This window comes from Microcaecilia unicolor, chromosome 5 (genome assembly GCF_901765095.1).
Source record: "Microcaecilia unicolor chromosome 5, aMicUni1.1, whole genome shotgun sequence".
NCBI classification, from domain to species: Eukaryota; Metazoa; Chordata; class Amphibia; order Gymnophiona; family Siphonopidae; genus Microcaecilia; species Microcaecilia unicolor.
In genome coordinates, this window is record NC_044035.1 from 247,396,800 (window position 1) to 247,416,694 (window position 19,895).

At 44.8% G+C, this 19,895-nt stretch overlaps 1 protein-coding gene across 3 annotated transcripts in view; it reads right to left on the reverse strand.

Moving 5' to 3' along the window:
* B4GALT4 (beta-1,4-galactosyltransferase 4) overlaps positions 1-19,895 on the reverse strand; it is a 90,736-nt gene that overhangs the window by 61,391 nt on the left and 9,450 nt on the right. For all 3 annotated transcript variants that reach the window (XM_030203928.1, XM_030203927.1, XM_030203929.1), the window contains exons 3-4: positions 11,217-11,449; positions 7,114-7,301 (exon numbers count right to left, since the gene is read on the reverse strand). In XM_030203928.1, coding sequence (XP_030059788.1) covers positions 7,114-7,301; positions 11,217-11,449 — 421 coding nt within the window. The remainder of the gene's footprint in view (positions 1-7,113; positions 7,302-11,216; positions 11,450-19,895) is intronic.

Genomic DNA, 19,895 nt, shown 5'->3' on the forward strand with positions numbered 1-19,895 from the left:
TGCAGATGTAGAAAAAAAAAAAAAAAGCAGCCTTTGGTTCAGCCTGAAGGTTGAGGAATGTCATCTGTTTTTGATTTCTCGGTGTCTGGCTGTTGCTAAGCTAGGTTAGACAGGTCAGGAAGAATTGAAATTTTCTTTGTTCCTTTTAAAAGATTTTAGATTAGATTTAAATAAGTTTGATTTTGTCTTATAAGGTGATCTCTGTTTATTTTAAAATATGTGTTATTCTGTTTAATTAATGAGTTCTAGTTCTCTATGTGGAATGTCTTTGCAATTTAACTTTGTTTAACCCTTTTTTAAGTGAGATTCCTGCAGTGTTAAGAGATCATCTGGTTTGAATTAGTCACAGTTCTAAGCTAGTTCTGTGTGTAGGGCTAGGTGAAAGAGGTGATTTAAAATCTTTAATAACATCTGAACAATATGATTTGTCAGCAATTTGGTCACTATGCCTCAGAATGTTATCAGAATGCAGGAATGCCCCAAGTACAAATGCAGACACAGCAAGGATTGATGCCACAAGTAATAGGGATGCCTGTGAGTGCCCCGCAGACTGCAATACAGCAGCCGGCGATGCAATCACAGGGACCAGGGGCTGCAGTACAGAGACAAGGCACTGTAAATGCTTTTCCAACTTGGCAGAATATTCCAGACCAATGCTATTGACTGGAAGCAAACCCGTGTCAGGAAGAGGGAATGATTTTCAGATTAGACACAAGAGAACCCTTTATTACATTGACAATTGGCAAATATGGAACTCCTGTGAGATTTTTGATAGATACAGGGGCGAGTACCTCTGTATTGTGTGCAAAACCACAGGGAGTTAAACTTTCAAATCAGTATAGAACAACAGTGGGATTTACGGGGATAGAACAAAGAAAAAGGCTAACAGAACCCACTCTGGTGCGCTTGGAATGCCAACCACACGGTTCAAGGGAGGCTGTGGTACCCTTCTTAGTGGCACCTGATTGCCCAGTAAATTTGTGTGGTAGAGACTTGTTGTCTCAATTAGGATTGTGTTTAGATTTTGGAAATAAAGAAATACCAAAGTTATTGACAGCTATAGTGGCAGCAGTAGGTAAATGGAGAGCACAAATGCCTTTTGTTCCTATTGTAATACATACTAACCACACGATTAAAACGCTGTTGAGCCCTAGCCAAACAGCATTGACAGCCACTAGATTTGGAAAATATCAAGCAGTACTTTTAGGACAAGATATAATACCATTAACTAAAGAACAGAGAAATAAGATAGATCTGCTTTTTCCTGTCAATCAAGAGGGTGAGATTGATACTATAGAAATCCCTACATTTCACTGTCTTACTTTTGAACCCTTATCTGATGGGTTAATATGGTTTACAGATGGAGCTTGTGAAAGGACTGTTGCAGGCTTTGCCTGCGTGCAGGTAGATGAGAATCTAAGAAAGATAATGCAAGTACAATATAAAACCCCTCCTAACCAGACTGCACAGCATGCTGAACTTTTAGCCGTTATTACGGCCTTACAACACACTGATATGACTCAAAATGTCACTATATATACTGATAGTGGTTACGTTGCAAGTTCACTACAGTATCATATATTAAAATGGCAGCGTAGGGGGATGATAACCAGTGCAGGTAAAAATCTACAACATTACACATATTGGAAATTGCTATTTGAAATTTTGGCAAGAAGGGAACGTGAAGGTAGAAAAACTGCAGTTGTGTGGACCCCGGCCCACACTGAAAAGCCAACCTTTGAGGCACTAGGTAATGCAATGGCTGATGCAGCAGCAACGGAGGTGGTTAAGCAAAGTGAAAAGATTTTGTATAATACTAGACAGACACAGGAAGGGCCACTTACGAATGTAGATAAGATTGAAATGTGGCAGCCAGAGGGACAGGAAAGTGAAAAATGGTTGAAGAGAGGATGTATGAAATTGGGAAGTGAATGGTTTAATGCAGAAGAAGGATTACCTTGCATGCCAATGAGCCAGGCGATTAAGGTATTGGCTGAGTGGCATGCAACCATGCATTGGAATAAGGAAACAATGAGGCAACAATTTGAACAAAGGTTTTGGACCTTAAAAATTGATAACTTGATTCAACAGGTTGTGCAGAATTGCATGGTATGTAATATTAACATACCTAAACGAGGTCCTAAAATATCGCCTGGGACACTTCCAATACCAGAAGGCCCAGCAAAAGAATGGTATATCGATTTCACTGATATGATTGTTCCAGTGCAGGGAAAAAGGTATTTGTTAGTTTGGGTGGATGCTTTTTCAAGGTGGGTAGAAGCATTTCCATGTAAAAGGGAGACAGCACATGAGGTGGTACAATGTCTGATAACTCATATTATGCCAAGCCATGGGTGTCCGTCTAGAATAATTTCTGATAACGGGACGCATTTTAATAACAGTGTTTTGAAAGAAATGGCAATGATTATGGGTTTAACACACAGAAAAGTATCAGTGTATCGCCCCACCTCCAATGGTTTGGTGGAACGCTACAATGGTATTTTAAAAACTAAATTGAGAGTATTACTGAAGGCTTTAAACAAGGAAACAGCAGGTAAACCATATACCTGGCTTGATTTGTTACCATTAGCTTTGATGGTTATAAGGGCCCAACCTAATGGGCGTACTAAATTGACCCCATTCCAAATTCAGACAGGACGTCATTTCTTCCCGATGCAGACAGCAAGTACTGATAGCACAGCTCAGTACTGGCAAAAGCTACAACCTATGTTGAACCTGACAAGTGATATGATCCGAACAAATGTAGCATCACAGGCAGGAACTACTAATGATGTTTGTGCTTTTAAAATAGGTGACCTAGTGCTACGAAAGAACTTTACACATAAAACATGGAAGGATCCTGTGTATGTAGGGCCTTTTGCTATCACGGCCCTTACTCAGACCGCTGCCTGTCTGGAAGGTCATACTTCTTGGATACATTTAGCAGATATTCGACGAATTAATAACATTGAAATGGACAAAGAATAAACAAACATCATGTCCCTAAACATGATGGTATTGGACTGTTGTTGTTTGTTAATGGACAATGAACACATATGATAATAGACTTGTTACAGTGGCCAAGATGTTGAATTTGACTGATTGTATCATATGTGCCCACTGACTGACATCATCCTTGTCCTTGCCAACTATGATATATGGGACTACAATGATAAAATCATGTCTGTTATCCCAATAATACCTGTGTAAGAGATGATGAAAACCTTCATTGGACAAATGAGACTATTTATAAGCAAGCCTTGCTTATGGACAAGTACCCACAGACATCATGTTGGTGTCTGATTAATAGTATGACAACTGAACACATTCCCCCGATAAAGTGCACTTACACGCAGAATGTTGTAACTGATTCAATGAATGTTATGCTTTTAATTTGTGTAATTGTTAATGCCACATCAGCTAATGAAAAGTAAGAATGAATGACAGTGTACTTCCCTTTGATGAAGCTCACTGTCCTATAAATTATATACCTCAAGAGATATAAATTTTGTACCCTAGTACAATTGAATCTGTTTAATGCTGTGTAACATGTGTATTAGCATGTTTGCAAAGATGTGCCAGGATGCTTTTAAAATAACAATGATAATTAAGAATAAATAGAACTTTAATATGTCAGCCAAAAATATTGAAAAAGCGTGCAGAAACTGAATGCCACAAACAAAGGGGGAGGAGATTTAGAAGGGAGGTAAGGAAACAACAGACTGGAGCTGAAACAGATGTTTGAGTCCTGGAATACCAGGCCTCAAAAGGGAGGATTTGTTGAACAAAAGTATGAAAGATTTGTTGAATAAAAGTATGAAAAATGCGGAGTGGAAGGCTCCATGATTACAACAAGCTGTTTTAACACTAAACCTCCTGGGACATGATGAGGCCCACATCAGCCAAAAAGGCACGGCTCCAGAAAGTCTGGCAAGAAAGGGGGGGCCGATAATGGGAACCAGATGCAGCATATGTTCTGCCCATGATTAACAGTTTGTGGTATTCAGAGACTTGCACAGGAATGTTGTATGAGAGAATTAGTCAGAGGCCCGGTATAAAAAGAGAGGGAACAAAGAAATAAGTAAGCATTTTGAATTTCTCTTTGTCTGTGTATAGCATTTTGATTTGCCTTAAGCTTGCTGTATATTGCTTGTGTGTAGATATGCTTTGAGTACAGAAATGCTTCCTGCAATAGCCCATTGAGTTATGCAGAAAAATTGTAAATACACTGTTTATATTAAATATTAAATATCGTCTAGCCTTCTCTACAAAAGTGGCGACATTCTTTTCTTCAGAGTTTAAAAAGGGGTTAGATAGATTCCTAAAGGACAAGTCCATAGACCGCTATTAAATGGACTGGAAAAATTCCTCATTTTTAGGTATAATCTTGTCTGGAATGTTTTTACGTTTGGGGAGCGTGCCAGGTGCCCTTGACCTGGATTGGCCACTGTCGGTGACAGGATGCTGGGCTAGATGGACCTTTGGTCTTTCCCAGTATGGCACTACTTATGTACTTATGTACAGTTAATATACTATTATGAGATTATTATTGATATCTTCTATATAAACTAGCCGTTAAGCCCGTAAAAACGGGCGAGATTTCCAGCAACCCTCCTCACTGCCGCTCCCTCCCCCCTCCGTGCCGGGCCCCCTGCACTGACCTGACAGCACCTCTCACCTCAGTGTGAAAGCGCTGCAAGCAGCAGCAGAGCGCCTGCAGCGCTTCCACACGGAGGTGAGAGGCGCTGTCAGGTCAGTGCAGGGGGCCCGATACGGAGGGAGGCAGGAGCGGCGGCGGGGATGGGGGGAGGGTGGAGGTTGTTTCGCGCGATGTTCCTTCCAGGCGGCATCCGACAATTCGACTCCGTTTCCCTCTCTGTTCCGCCCTCTGACGTCATGACATCTTGACGTGAGGGCGGGACAGAGAGGGAAGTCTGTACTGCGCATTTGCAAGTGAGTACGGTCACTTGCCATTTATATGTTTGATAATTCTCACCTCCAACGTTCTGAAGCTCACTCTGTGGCAGGGAAGCCCTGTACTGAAGCCCTGTACTGTTGGTAGGCTAGGATGTGAGCACCACTCACTCTCACTCATGGACCCGCCCTCAGCCACGCCCCATCCAGACATAATTCACAATCCCAACGTTCTAATGAAGCCTCAGAAATTTCCAGCGTTCTAAAGTTGTAGTTGTGTAGATCCCAGTTGGTCTGCCCTGCCCTCACGTCACAACGTGATGACGTCGAGGGCACAGCACTGACACTGAACGAATCGGTCGTCGTCAGAAGCATCGTGCAATGGAGCAATCACGAGCAACTGCATGGAAACAAGGGAGGAGACTCAGCAGTCCGCAGCACAATGAGTCATTTTCTGTGCAGCACAGAAACAAGGAACTTCCCTGGAAGGAGAAAACTATTTTGATGCCCATGCTCCTGCTCCCGGTATGTGCAGCCACCCTAACAAACGACCACCCAGACAAAACTAACCACTGACTCCACGTCTACACCCCCTCGCCCCCCCACCCACCCAAAATCTAAACGCAGGCTTCCACACAAGCAGAAAACCACACAAATACAAATGGAGTTATAATTAGCAAACACAGCTCTCCAGAACAAAGAATATTAAGGACTTCACAGGCAGGTACCCAAGTGCTTAAAGGACCTTCCTCCCCCCTCCCAAAATCAAAACGCAGCCTTCCACAGAAGCAGGAATCCTAACAAATACACATGGAGGTACAATTAGCAAACACAGCTCTCCAGAACAAAGGCATATTAACGACTTGGCAGGCAGGTTCACAAGTGCTTAAAGGAGCTTCCCTCCCCCTCCCAAAATCAAAGCAGCCTTCCACAGAAGCAGGAATCCTAACAAATACACATGGAGTTACAATTAGCAAACACAGCTCTCCAGAACCCAGGCATATTAGCGACTTGGCAGGCAGGTTCCCAACTGTTTAAAGGAGCTTCACCCCCCCCCCCCCAAAAAAAAAAAAAAACGCAGCCTTCCACACAAGCAGAAAACCAGACACATACAAATGGAGTTAAAATTAACAAACAGCTAAATATGGAAAAACAATAGAGAAAATAATACAATTCAAAACATTAATGGCAGAAACTAATCACCATGCTAGCACCCGTTTCATTTGTTACGGAAACGGGCCTTTTTTACTAGTATATAATGATAAATGTACAATGTTGTAAGTTTATACATTTTTTACCATTTTTGTTTATACATTTTTACCGGCTCAGAATCGACCCATAATTGCTTCCGAATCCAACTCCACAGCCCTTGTGGTAATCCCGTGGCTGTTTTCTGCATCAGTTCCACTGTGCAGTCAGACCCACATTTGGCCTCCACTTGTTTCTTATTTGGTTTCCGTTCAGATGTCTTGTGACCTTCAAGCATATTTTACTGGAGTTGACAAGGTAGGATTAAGGCATAGGAAAATTAGGCACATGCCTAGGGCCAAAGAGTTTAGGAGAGGTCCTTTTGAACCTAATTCGTGCCCTGGTAAATCATCTGCCAGCAGAAAGAGTTGGAAGGGGGGGGGGGAGGGGAGACAACCACTGCCCACAGGTCTCTTAATTCTCCTCATTCCTTGTTCATTGTCCTCCAGTCAGCAGGAGGAGTCAGTGAGCACACTTCTTACCTGCTGCTTCCTCCTCTGCTGGTTTTCCACAGCAGTCAACCACACAGGGCCCTATCTGTGGGAGTTTTAAGATTGTGCACTTTGGACTTCCTGACAGATAAATATTTTTCAGTTCATATGAATGACTAGACTTTGGCTACACTTTCCAGTCTTTATGTGCTGTAATGGATCATTTCCTTTGATGTCCACTGTTTCTCCTCTTAATGTGGACTTTTTGTTGAGGATGTAAAAAATAATTTTGTGTGAATTTACTTTATTATGTTTGGAATTGTAATATAAAAATTCTCAATAAAAATGTTATAATGGGGGGTCCCAATCCACTTGTTTGTCAGGGGTCTACCAAATGGGGGGAGACACCAAAGTGGCACTCAGACCAAAAGGTTTGCCCAACCTTGCTCACCTTCCAGCATTGTACACAGTTATTAGATTTTTGTCTTTTAGGGCACTCTTCCCATTTCATTTGTCCTACCTGTAGCCTGTGGCATTTCTGCCCACCACCAGGTGCTTTGGCTCATTGTCGCAGAGGTAAAGGTTAAAGTCATTTTCTGGCAGCAGGTCCACATCATGGAATATAAAGCAGTCCCATTTCTCCTCCTTTAGGGCCTCCAGATAGCCTATGTTCAGAAGCTTAGCCCGATTAAATTTAGCATTCCCAGCCTGTGTAAGGGAAGGAGTTTCTTAAATCAGGAACCCTGTTATAAAAATCACCCTTTACATGCATAAATAACCTTTAATGTATGGAAAGTTAATTTAAATTCTTACATTCATTAATCACATCTTACACATGATTTCTGAAACAAACTAAAATGTTCAAAAATTGTCCACCCCTCAGGCCACATAATCCAAAAAAGAACCAAAACTTTCAGTGAATGAATTTACCCTCTACCACAACCTCCTGAACTGTGCAAACAAAAAACAAAATCTTAGCTCACATCTTTACATTACTAGACTGACTTACTGTTTCTTGCTCCTGTTGGTCTGTGTGCAAAATAAGCCCTTAGAAAACAGTTTTTATAAAAACTGCGACTGCATGCTGGTGTGAAAAATGTGCATGATCTACACATAGGCATTTTCAGGGGCAGTTATGCCTGTCACACGCATTTTATACCTTCTTCCGAACATATCTGCTGGAGCTTGATCTGGGAGCCTATTTTATAAGGGTGCATATTTGGATGTCACTTACAGTGGGGGAAATAAGTATTTGATCCCTTGCTGATTTTGTAAGTTTGCCCACTGACAAAGACATGAGCAGCCCATAATTGAAGGGTAGGTTATTGGTAACAGTGAGAGATAGCACATCACAAATTAAATCCGGAAAATCACATTGTGGAAAGTATATGAATTTATTTGCATTCTGCAGAGGGAAATAAGTATTTGATCCCCCACCAACCAGTAAGAGATCTGGCCCCTACAGACCAGGTAGATGCTCCAAATCAACTCGTTACCTGCATGACAGACAGCTGTCGGCAATGGTCACCTGTATGAAAGACACCTGTCCACAGACTCAGTCAGACTCTAACCTCTACAAAATGGCCAAGAGCAAGGAGCTGTCTAAGGATGTCAGGGACAAGATCATACACCTGCACAAGGCTGGAATGGGCTACAAAACCATCAGTAAGACGCTGGGCGAGAAGGAGACAACTGTTGGTGCCATAGTAAGAAAATGGAAGAAGTACAAAATGACTGTCAATCGACAAAGATCTGGGGCTCCACGCAAAATCTCACCTCGTGGGGTATCCTTGATCATGAGGAAGGTTAGAAATCAGCCTACAACTACAAGGGGGGAACTTATCAATGATCTCAAGGCAGCTGGGACCACTGTCACCACGAAAACCATTGGTAACACATTACGACATAACGGATTGCAATCCTGCAGTGCCCGCAAGGTCCCCCTGCTCCGGAAGGCACATGTGACGGCCCGTCTGAAGTTTGCCAGTGAACACCTGGATGATGCCGAGAGTGATTGGGAGAAGGTGCTGTGGTCAGATGAGACAAAAATTGAGCTCTTTGGCATGAACTCAACTCGCCGTGTTTGGAGGAAGCGAAATGCTGCCTATGACCCAAAGAACACCGTCCCCACTGTCAAGCATGGAGGTGGAAATGTTATGTTTTGGGGGTGTTTCTCTGCTAAGGGCACAGGACTACTTCACCGCATCAATGGGAGAATGGATGGGGCCATGTACCGTACAATTCTGAGTGACAACCTCCTTCCCTCCGCCAGGGCCTTAAAAATGGGTCGTGGCTGGGTCTTCCAGCACGACAATGACCCAAAACATACAGCCAAGGCAACAAAGGAGTGGCTCAGGAAGAAGCACATTAGGGTCATGGAGTGGCCTAGCCAGTCACCAGACCTTAATCCCATTGAAAACTTATGGAGGGAGCTGAAGCTGCGAGTTGCCAAGCGACAGCCCAGAACTCTTAATGATTTAGAGATGATCTGCAAAGAGGAGTGGACCAAAATTCCTCCTGACATGTGTGCAAACCTCATCATCAACTACAGAAGACGTCTGACCGCTGTGCTTGCCAACAAGGGTTTTGCCACCAAGTATTAGGTCTTGTTTGCCAGAGGGATTAAATACTTATTTCCCTCTGCAGAATGCAAATAAATTCATATACTTTCCACAATGTGATTTTCCGGATTTAATTTGTGATGTGCTATCTCTCACTGTTACCAATAACCTACCCTTCAATTATGGGCTGCTCATGTCTTTGTCAGTGGGCAAACTTACAAAATCAGCAAGGGATCAAATACTTATTTCCCCCACTGTAGGTGTCTTTTTATAAAATCAAGCTCTAAATCTATTTTATGTTAAACATTTTCAAGACTAAACAAAAGCATGCCAAGTCTTGAATTGAGAGCTGCATGGGAATGGGGAATGCGGGAATCCCGCTGAACCTCTGAGATTCTTATAGGGATGGAAGAAGTTGCCATGGGATCTCTGGTGACTCCAGAATGTGGCTTGGAATGCACTAAGAGGGAATTGTTGGAGCACCAGAACAAAGCTTGGAATGCATGGAGAGGCAACTGGAGGGCCAGAATGAGGCTTGGAATGCCCAGAGAGGCAGCCCAGGACACCAGACTGAGACTTGGAACACTCATTGGTTGAACAGTGAATTTCATCCTAAAAAACACGGGATGCTGTTGGGGTTGGGAGGAAACAGAGGGCTGCATGCAAGTAAATAATAGCATTGACTCCCAGGTGGGGTTGGAGGAGATCAATAGTGGGGATGGAATGGATCTTAGTGGGTATAGGTTGGATTCCATTGGGGATACGTGAATTTTTATGTCCCATGCAACTCTCTAGTCCTCAATTTTAAGCCTCTCTGTTCCCAAAATCATTCATTTGACCATAAGGTAGAGATAAAAGGTTTACATATATCAAAAGTGGCACTAGAATGTGTGTCCAATAATGAACACTGGATGCGATTGGATTTATTGGCTTAAATATTCCACTCTTCCCAAAACTATAATGGATAACAATGAACAATATGCTTGTTGACTACACTGTAGAAGATTTGCAAAACCTTTCATATTTTCATATGGAATGTAAAATAGAAAGGGGAATAGACAGTTTAAGCAACTGGCAAAATAAACCAATCGTCATGGGGACAACTAAAAGCATAAGTTTGTAAAGCCTTTTTGTACTTTTTATCCACAAGCTATACACCAATTTTCAAAAGAGAAAAAAAAATTCTCTTCAAAAATAGACTCTGGGCAAAGTACACACACAAATTTGCCACTGTACGAAAACCTAGGCATATACTATGCACTCTGCCCTAACCCTAATCCCAGGGAACACCTCCACAATATGTGCATAATGGCTGTGTGTGTGTATGTATTGAGCAAAATCTTATTTTCAGACATAAAAAAAACCCTGTTTTATGCATGGAAATATCTTTGAAAATTGTTCTTTTCATAATACCAATGCTTTAACATGGTGATTCTGTTCAAACTGGTGATCATTAATTTTTATCCTACTAAGTGAAAAAAAAAAAAAAAAACATAAGTATCACCATAGTGGGACAGACCAAAGGTCCATCAAGCCCAGTATTCTGTTTCCAACATTGGCCAATCCAGGTCACAAGTACCTGGCAGTTCCCAAAAGAGTAAAACAGATTTTATACTGTTTATCCTAGAAATAAGCAGTGGATTTTCTCAAGTCCATCTTAATAATGGACTATGGACTTTTCCTTTAGGAACTTGTCCAAACTTTCTTTAAACCCTGCTACGCTAACCACTTTTACCACATTCTCTGGCACCAAATTCCAGAGTTTAATTACACGTTGAGTGAAGAAATATTTTCTCCATTTTGTTTTAATTTTACTACCGAGTAACTTCATCATGTGTCCTCTAGTCCTTATATTTTTGGAAACCGTAAACAAGCGATTTATGTCTACCCATTCCACTCTAGTCAGTATTTTTACCTCTAATCATATTTCCCCTCAGCTGTCTCGTCTCTAACATATACAATGGCCAAGGATAAAGGATGGGAGATCAAGGGAAGACATAGTAGGGAGCCCCTGTAGTTGTATCTTATGTATTAGTTAGACCCCCACTGGCACCTGGCTCACCTGATGAATGATATAGATGGAATAGTCCAGCTGCTGCCTCTGGAGAAATGGGTGAAGGTGGTCCATTAGGTATAAAAGGTGCTTCTCACGATTCCGGTGTGGGATCAAGATGGCAACACGCTGCAAGGACTGACATTCAGTTGGATGGTACCGGCCCTTAAGTACGTTAGGATTCTTCTTCTCCACTTCTTTTAGGGTGAGGGATGGTTTGAAGGAAAGTTGTGTTGAGCCTCCTAGGGCAGTGAAATGCGATTCATAGTATAACATCGGAGAACTTGGAATGAATGCACCACAGCTGTGCAGTTAAACTGCACGGCTTTTCTTAATCTATGGATCACCCAGTAAATCCTCAGCACCGATTCAAAACACAGGTATAAAAAGAGGCAACTACCTACCCATAAAATGTAAAAATAATAGAAGTTGGAGGATCTATGTATGAATTAAATCCTAATATACCACATGCATATGATAAGCCCTGATATATGCTTTAGGCTTAATACTTTGGGATCAATATTCACGGCGAGTTAACCACACAGGAGAGCCTCCTGACTGCTTAAATCACACCGAGTAGGCCAGGAGCAAATGTTCAGCAGCAGTTAACTGAACCAGTACTGCTGAATATCCACTCTGGTTGCCATAGCACACTCTGGTTAGTGCTGGGCACACTGGACCACATAAATAGCTTTCATAACTTTGCCAAGTATCCAAATATGGCAATGAACATTGGCCGTACCCGGATAGCTTATGTGCGCAGACACAGACTAGGATATTAACAACTGTTTTTTAAGTCGCATATTGAAAATCAATATTGCCGCTTTTTTTTTTGTAGTTGAAGTTGCTGCAGTGTTCAGCAATTAAATACAGTACAGTCTCAAATATCTGACCTTCGCTAATCTGACCAACCAGCATATCCAACAGATCACCCCGGTGATGTCATCGCGTTGCCGTTAAGAACTGTGCAGGTTCTCTTCCTGCTTTCCGGCTTTACACACTGCTAGTTAGTGTTAATAAACAATACTGTATTTTAAATACAGATACCTCATGCCTGTTCTTTATGCATAAAGTATATTTTCCATGCATTTTTTAAGGGATTACCATTGTTTTTCGTATTATCCGACTTTTCACTTATCCAACGACGCCTCAGTCCCATTTACGTCAGATAATCAAGACTGTACTGTACTTCTTTTATGGTGAAATGGTAATGTCATTACATGGTGGATGATGATAGATAAAGAGCAAAATGGCCCATCTAGTCTGCCCAGTTTTTTGGATCTACAAGAGCTAGACCCCTTGTAGGATACTGCTCCTTATGCAAATCATTTTTCAGTGCACCTGTAAAAAAAAGGACTTTTTTAGAATTTTTGCCAAAAATGGATGTGCGGCAAAATAAAAATTGGAGTGTCCATTTTGGGTCTGAGACCTTACCGCCACCTATTGACAACAGCAAGGTCTCACATGGTAGCCATGCAGTAATCGCCCACGCATGTAGAATGACAACTACCGCCCAGTTTCCGCCGCGCGCAGGAAAATTATTTTCCGACACGAAAAGCAGACACGCGTAAAAATGCAATAGCCGGGCGGTAACTCCAAATTGACACACGTAGGACATGTATGCGCCTACACGTCTTAGTAAAAGGGCCCCTTAGATATACAAAGTTAAAAATGAGCCCCATGGTAACCTATGGAACTTTGGAAATGTATGTGCTTTGAAAATGAGCCTTCACATGACTAACATTTAAAACACATTTTGGCATATTACGTGGGAGACTGGTGATGTACAAAAAGACATTAATAACTGCCTAAAATAATGGATTTATTTGTTCATCTTTGCTCTGCCACACCGAGGACCGGCTGCCACGTCTAAAAACTGAGTGCTGCCAACTACACATGTCATGACTCTTGGAGCTTGGTAATAAGAAGCCCCAATATCATGGAGCATAATCCTGGCGCAGCAATCACCTGAAGTCTCTATTATTTTATAAAGTCTCTTTTATTGAATAAATCACAGATAATTTACTCACAGATAGATGTTCAGGATACAGAGACTTCTTAATCTGGAGGCTGTGGGAGGTGGAGATCTGAAGAGAGGTAGTTGTACTGCAGGGGGAGGGGAAAGTAGTTGAACAGGTAGAAATAGTCCAAAGCTGGGTGACTGCAATGTGCAATATCTCATTTGGAAGAAGATATTTACAGGGTAAAAAATCCAGGTTCGTTACAGGGAGTTTGATCAGGACAGAGCTGTCTGGAGCGTGATGGTGTTGGCTCCATGTCCCTGGCTGTAATGGAGGAAGAAGCCCCTCGTGGCTGAAAGGACAAAGAAGTGTTGGGGCTTCACACAGGGAGGAGCAGATAGAGACCAATGGGGACAGAGCCTGCTATCGGATAGCAAGGGGTAGTCCTAGAGATAGGAGGGAAAGGTCATACCTGGCTGACCTCTGTGGACAGAATAGTAAGACTGAGCAGGAAGACAAAAGAGCCAAGCTTGGCAGAGAGAGAGGGAGAGAGAGAAGGTCTGAGCAGCCTCACAACCAGTGACAGCAGTTCTTACACAGCCAAACAAGTGTGGTTGCACTGCCTGTGAACTACATTACCCACAGTGCATTGCTCATGTATTTTTCCAGTGGGGAAACTGCAGCAATGATAGTCCTTGGGACTGAGTAAAGGCATTACACACATTTTAGGATCACGTTATAAACTAGTGCGAGGCTGTCGGAGGACAGAACACTCCCCGCCTAGTATTGGTAGATACCACTATCCTTATTATCACACTTTATCAAATTAATCGCATGCAAGGTCCATTATTGACATTCAGGCTGTCCATCGGCTGTCACGATCCCAGACTTCAAACAAACAGTCGCGAACTCTGGAACAACGTGAGTTCTTGACCTATTGTCGTCGAACGGCAGCAGGAGGCAAACCTCCCGAGCAGGACTGGACTAACAAGCTTGGTTTGGCTGGAACCAGTTGCTAGGACGGGCTTCGCTTAGCAGGAACAGGATTCAAGATGCTGGAACCAGGTTCAGGATGCTCGAACAAGCTGGACGGGAACAGGATTCAGGATGCTGGAACAAACTTGGCAGGAACGGGAGCTGAAAGCAAACAAAGCAGAGACGAGCAGGCAGGGGACTGGAGCTGAAGACAACCAGGATAGACACAAGCAGGATACAAAGCTAGCCCTCACAGACAAACAACAGGACTAAGGCTGAAGCTAAGGCAGAGAGGGACTAGAACAAACAAGGCAGGCTAGGCAGGACACGAAACCGACCTAGAGACAGACAACAGACTAAGGCTGGAGCTAAGGTAGAGGAGAACTAGAACAAGCAAGGCCGACTAGGCAGGACACAAATCTGACCTACACAGACAAACAACAGAACTATGGCTGAAGGTTGAACCCAGCACACAAACAGACTGAGAAGAGCAGAGGCAGAAGTGCCCATAGGCACACAGACTATGAACGAGGTAGAAGTGCTACGCTTCCTTATAAACAGGACAGAGGCAGGAAATACACAGAACCCAAAGTGAGGCTTGACACACACAGGAGAGAAACACGCAGACAGTAGCCAGCACAGCAGCTGACCCTCAGGACAAGGTGTGGACCAGAGGGGGATCACGACCACAGTTGTGGTACTGGCTGTAGGGTCATCTTCTTCATCACACAGGAGCTGAAACGAGAGACAGACAACAACAACACTAGACAACACAAAAGAGAGAGAGAGTCTTTGAGTCCTTGGTCTTCATGGGAGGATGGCGACTCTCTGTGCTTGTGCTTCTTCGGGTGGTCCAGGAAGCGAAATCTTGGCGGTGGGTCATACGGGCCATTCACTGTAGACAGGATGCTTCGTTGGGTGCGCTGGTGCAGCTGGGTGGAGACCCAAAGGGAGAATTCCCAGTTTAGGCCAAGGCGGCGTTGAAACGAGGGTGTGTCCACACCCAAGTCTAGATCTTTCAGGTCTCTGGCATGGTCTACTGAAGGGAATGACTCATCTTTACTGAACTCTTTGTTCATCATGCTCAGGAACTCTTTATCTTTTATGGAGAAGGCTGGTTCGTCTCCATCTTTGGTGTTCTGGAACACTGAGCTTCCCAGGTGTTCTCCTAGATTTGCTGGAGAGACTGTTTTGTAGAGCGTTGGGACAATGCTCTGTTCCTTCTGGGTGGGAGTTTCTTTGGTGGTTAAGTGGTTGGTACATGGCTCGAACAAGGAAGAGCACCCGCTGTCTAGGACATTGGTGTGAAGTACCTTGACATTTGACTTTCTTGTTCGCTTGAGGCAGGCATCGCCTGCCGTTGTCCCACCCAAGTTGAGTGGGTGTGCATAGGGAGCACTGCATGGACTCTTGCCTGATTCATGGATACCCAGGGGTTCTGGTGCATCTCTGTCTGGCAAAGGCGAGATCTCAGCGTCTGGCTTCAAGTATGCAAGCTGGTCGGTGGTGGGCCTCAGGTAAGGGTGATTCCGGGCAGCCTGTAGCGTGGGACTCTCACCCTTGTCATTTGGTATCTGGTCACGTTCAAACTTTGTGAGTGACTGTGGCATGGTGTCGCCATTCATAGCCTCTATCGCGTAACCGCTTGCTGCTTGCCTTGCCGTCTGTACGGCCTTTGCACAAGTTTTGATGCTGTCTTGGGCGTAGTTTTGGTGGATGTCGAACAGGTCATGGCGCTCTGACCTTGCAAGAGGCCTGTTGCTCTGCTCATTTATGACAACGTACATTTTGGCTGCTTCGTCACGTCGTCCTTTAAGGTGCACTTCGGTCAAGCATGTCTTGGTGCGGCATCTACCTTCGCAGTTTCCTTCACACACCTTCGTGCATCTCGGAGTGGCTTGGAATGTTGATGCCTTCTCCTCCTCCATCTCCCCGCCATGATTCGATGCGGGGTTAGAACTCGGTTCGGCATCATCTGGGTGTACGGCATAGACGCTCTGGTCGTTGCCATGTTCTGTACCCTTGATAGGTACTCTGCCATTTTTGGCAGGATGATCTGAATTCAATTCTTCTACACGTGTGGCTGTTTCCTTTCTCAGCCCGTGCAGCATCGTGTGCTTCTCTTGCTTAGGAGTAAGCTTCATACTTGCTATGGCATCCTCGGAATCGGATTTCTCCGTCCTGTGCCGCTCAGGGCGGTCATTGGACTGGGTAAGCTCTGCGCTCCCCAGATCTTTGCTGGTCAGACACTCTGCTGGCTCATCTCTTGCTGTGGCTTTAAGTCGAGCAGCTGACGTCACTGCCAGTTGGTTGGCTTGCGCCTTTCCGACACTTGAAGCGGAGTGTGGCTGTCCAGCTCCCTCTGGTTTAGACCAAGGGAGTTCAGCCGATATTCTGCTTGAGAGCGACTGCTCCGGTCTCTCTTGCTTCTGCCCTGTGCGAGGGCTTAGACTTTGCGATGAGTGTTCTAGCTCGTTTCCCTTTCGCTTCAGCCCTATGTGAGGGCTCAGACTCTGTGGTGAGCGTTCTTGCTCATTTCCCTTTTGCTTCTGCCCTGTGCGAGGGCTCAGACTCTGCGGTGAGCGTTCTTGCTCGTCTCTCCTGCCCCCAGTCTGCGTGAAGGCTCGGACTCTGCGGTGAGCGTTCCTGCTCGTGTCCCCTTTGCTTCTGCCCTGTGCGAGGGCTCAGACTCTGCTGTGAGCGTTCTTGCTCGTTTCCCTTTTGCTTCCACCCTGTACGAGGGCTCAGACTCTGCGGTGAGCGTTCTTGCTCATGTCTCTTCTGCCCCCAGTCTGCGTGAAGGCTCGGACTCTGTGGTGAGCGTTCTTGCTCATTCCCCCTTTGCTTCTGCCCTGTGTGAGGGCTCAGACTCTGCGGTGAGCGTTCTTGCTCGTTCCTCCTTTGCTTCCGCCCTACGCGAGGGCTCAGATTCTGTGATGAGTGTTCTAGCTCGTTTCCCTTTTTCTTCCACCCTGTATGAGGGCTCAGACTCTGCGGTGAGCGTTCTTGCTCATATCTCTTCTGCCCCCAGTCTGCGTGAAGGCTCGGACTCTGCGGTGAGCGTTCCTGCTCGTGTCCCCTTTGCTTCTGCCCTGCGCGAGGGCTCAGACTTTGCGGTGAGCATTCTTGCTCGTGTCTCTCCTGCCTCCAGTCTGTGTGAAGGCTCAGACTCTGTTGCTGAGATGGAGCGTCTCTGTTAGCGCATCTTTCTGGAGCGAGTGCTAGTGGTAGTGCATCCGTGTGCATGCTTGCGTGTGAGTCACTGTCGTACGAGCTTGCCTCTGTAGTGTGCTCTGCTTTAGGCTCATACATCTTGGGTGTGTTAAACTCTGACGAAAGTAGATCAGGTTCCTCGGTATATGAGGGTTCTTCTGACTCAAATTGCTTTAATGCTCCCCCCGTTTTCTATTTCTGTTGATGGCTCTCTCATTCTCCCTGTCTCCTCAGCTCGAAACCTTGGGGTCATCTTTGACTCTTCTCTCTCCTTCTCTGCTCATATCCAGCAGATTGCCAAGACCTGTCGTTTCTTTCTTTACAACATCCGTAAAATCCGCCCCTTTCTTTCCGAGCACTCTACCAAAACCCTCATCCACACCCTTGTCACCTCTCGTTTAGACTACTGCAATCTGCTTCTTACTGGCCTCCCACTTAGTCACCTCTCCCCTCTCCAGTCGGTTCAAAGCTCTGCTGCACGTCTCATCTTCCGCCAGGGTCGCTTTACTCATACTACCCCTCTCCTCAAGACCCTTCACTGGCTCCCTATCCGTTTTCGCATCCTGTTCAAACTTCTTCTACTAACCTATAAATGTATTCACTCTGCTGCTCCCCAGTATCTCTCCACACTCGTCCTTCCCTACACCCCTTCCCGTGCACTCCGCTCCATGGATAAATCCTTCTTATCTGTTCCCTTCTCCACTACTGCCAACTCCAGACTTCGCGCCTTCTGTCTCGCTGCACCCTACGCCTGGAATAAACTTCCTGAGCCCCTACGTCTTGCCCCATCCTTGGCCACCTTTAAATCTAGACTGAAAGCCCACCTCTTTAACATTGCTTTTGACTCGTAACCACTTGTAACCACTCGCCTCCACCTACCCTCCTCTCTTCCTTCCCGTCCACATTAATTGATTTGATTTGCTTACTTTATTTTTTGTCTATTAGATTGTAAGCTCTTTGAGCAGGGACTGTCTTTCTTCTATGTTTGTGCAGCGCTGCGTATGCCTTGTAGCGCTATAGAAATGCTAAATAGTAGTAGTAGTAGTAGTAGTAGTAGGAGGTGATGGGGTGTGTGCCATCGCATGAGCTTTGGTTCTTAGCACAGGATCTTCAGAGACAAGGCGGTTAAGTAGTTTCTTTCTGTCATTCTGATCTGCAGCAGCTTTGAGAGCCTTGGCCTTTGCCTCTAGTGAAGCTAGTTTTTTCTCTTGCTGGAGCACTTCTGTGATAATGTCTCGCCCAGCTTTTTCACGCACAGTCTCAGCCTCCATCTCCGCCCTTATGTGCGCTTCTCCAACCTCCATCTTGGCCTTTCTGCGGGCTTCCTCAGCATCCAGCGCAACCAGTTTTAGCCTCAGGGCGGCTTCTTGTGCAATGTAAGGATACTGAGCCTTGGCCACCCGTGCCATAAGCCACGCCTGAAGGGCCGCCGACCTGGCTGTCGATTGGCTGGAACGGCTTAGTTTCTCGCTGTACTTTTCTTGCTTTGCTTGATAAAGTTCCAGGAGTTTCTGGGTTACCTGGCAAGTTCTTCTGCTCTTGAACAATGCGATGCCCTCTGGCCATTTCTGTGCGCCTGGTGCAGGGGACACTTCATCTGGTCTTGTCTGTAAGGCGTTAAGTTCTGCCATCCTGCCCTGGTTTGCTTATCTGTCTTTATTAAGTGAAAAGTCAACTCTTGTGTGCAGGGGGGCTGGGGATGTAAGGATTACCCAGCACGAAGCAGTTTGTCTTTCAAGCTGTTGGATTCAACTGGATCAAGTTTCACTGTTATGTTACTGGGCAAAGGAGGAAGGAGGGGGGACTGGAGAGAGTAGCTCTGAGTCAGGGCTGTGGCTTCAAGCAGTAACCTAGCAACAGATTGCCTCCCGCCCTTCTTGCCCAAAGACCTTCAGGGCTCAGATTTCTGAAGCTGGAGGGAGAGGGGAGGGGGACCTTCCAAGTGTCCTCAGTAATCACAGAGGTGTGATATTCAGACAAAGAGCTAGCTGCACATTCTTTGGCTCACTCTGATGTCTTGCTTGCTTCAAAGTTAAACGTTCACAGGTTTGTCAATACAAAAACAGTTTTCCTCTCTCTCTGACTTTTTAGCTGCTGGCTATATTTACTGATGACCCAGAAGTGGTGGGGGCTGCTCTCGAGCAAGGAAGAATACTTAGAAACACAATAGAAGGGCGTTTAACTCAATCACCCTTAGGACATGCAACACACCTTCTGGTTTGAGTTTAGAACTCCACAATCTTCTGCTTTTTCACAACTAAGTTCTTCTGATACATGCTCTTAAACTTTAAACAGTCCAATGTTGCTTTCTTTGGCTGCAAGTTCATTTAAATGCATTTCAATTAACATAGGCAGTGCTAGCAGAGTCACTGATTTCTTTAAACACAGTGCAGATGGCTGTTTTAATTCTGGTTTTTTACTTTGCTTACTGGTGAGCCAGATGAGAAGGGGTCCCTTCTGTGCAGGAGAGGGTATTTAAATTAATCACTATCAAGAATGCAGGCAGACACTGGATTCAGTTTAAACCTCCACGATTTTC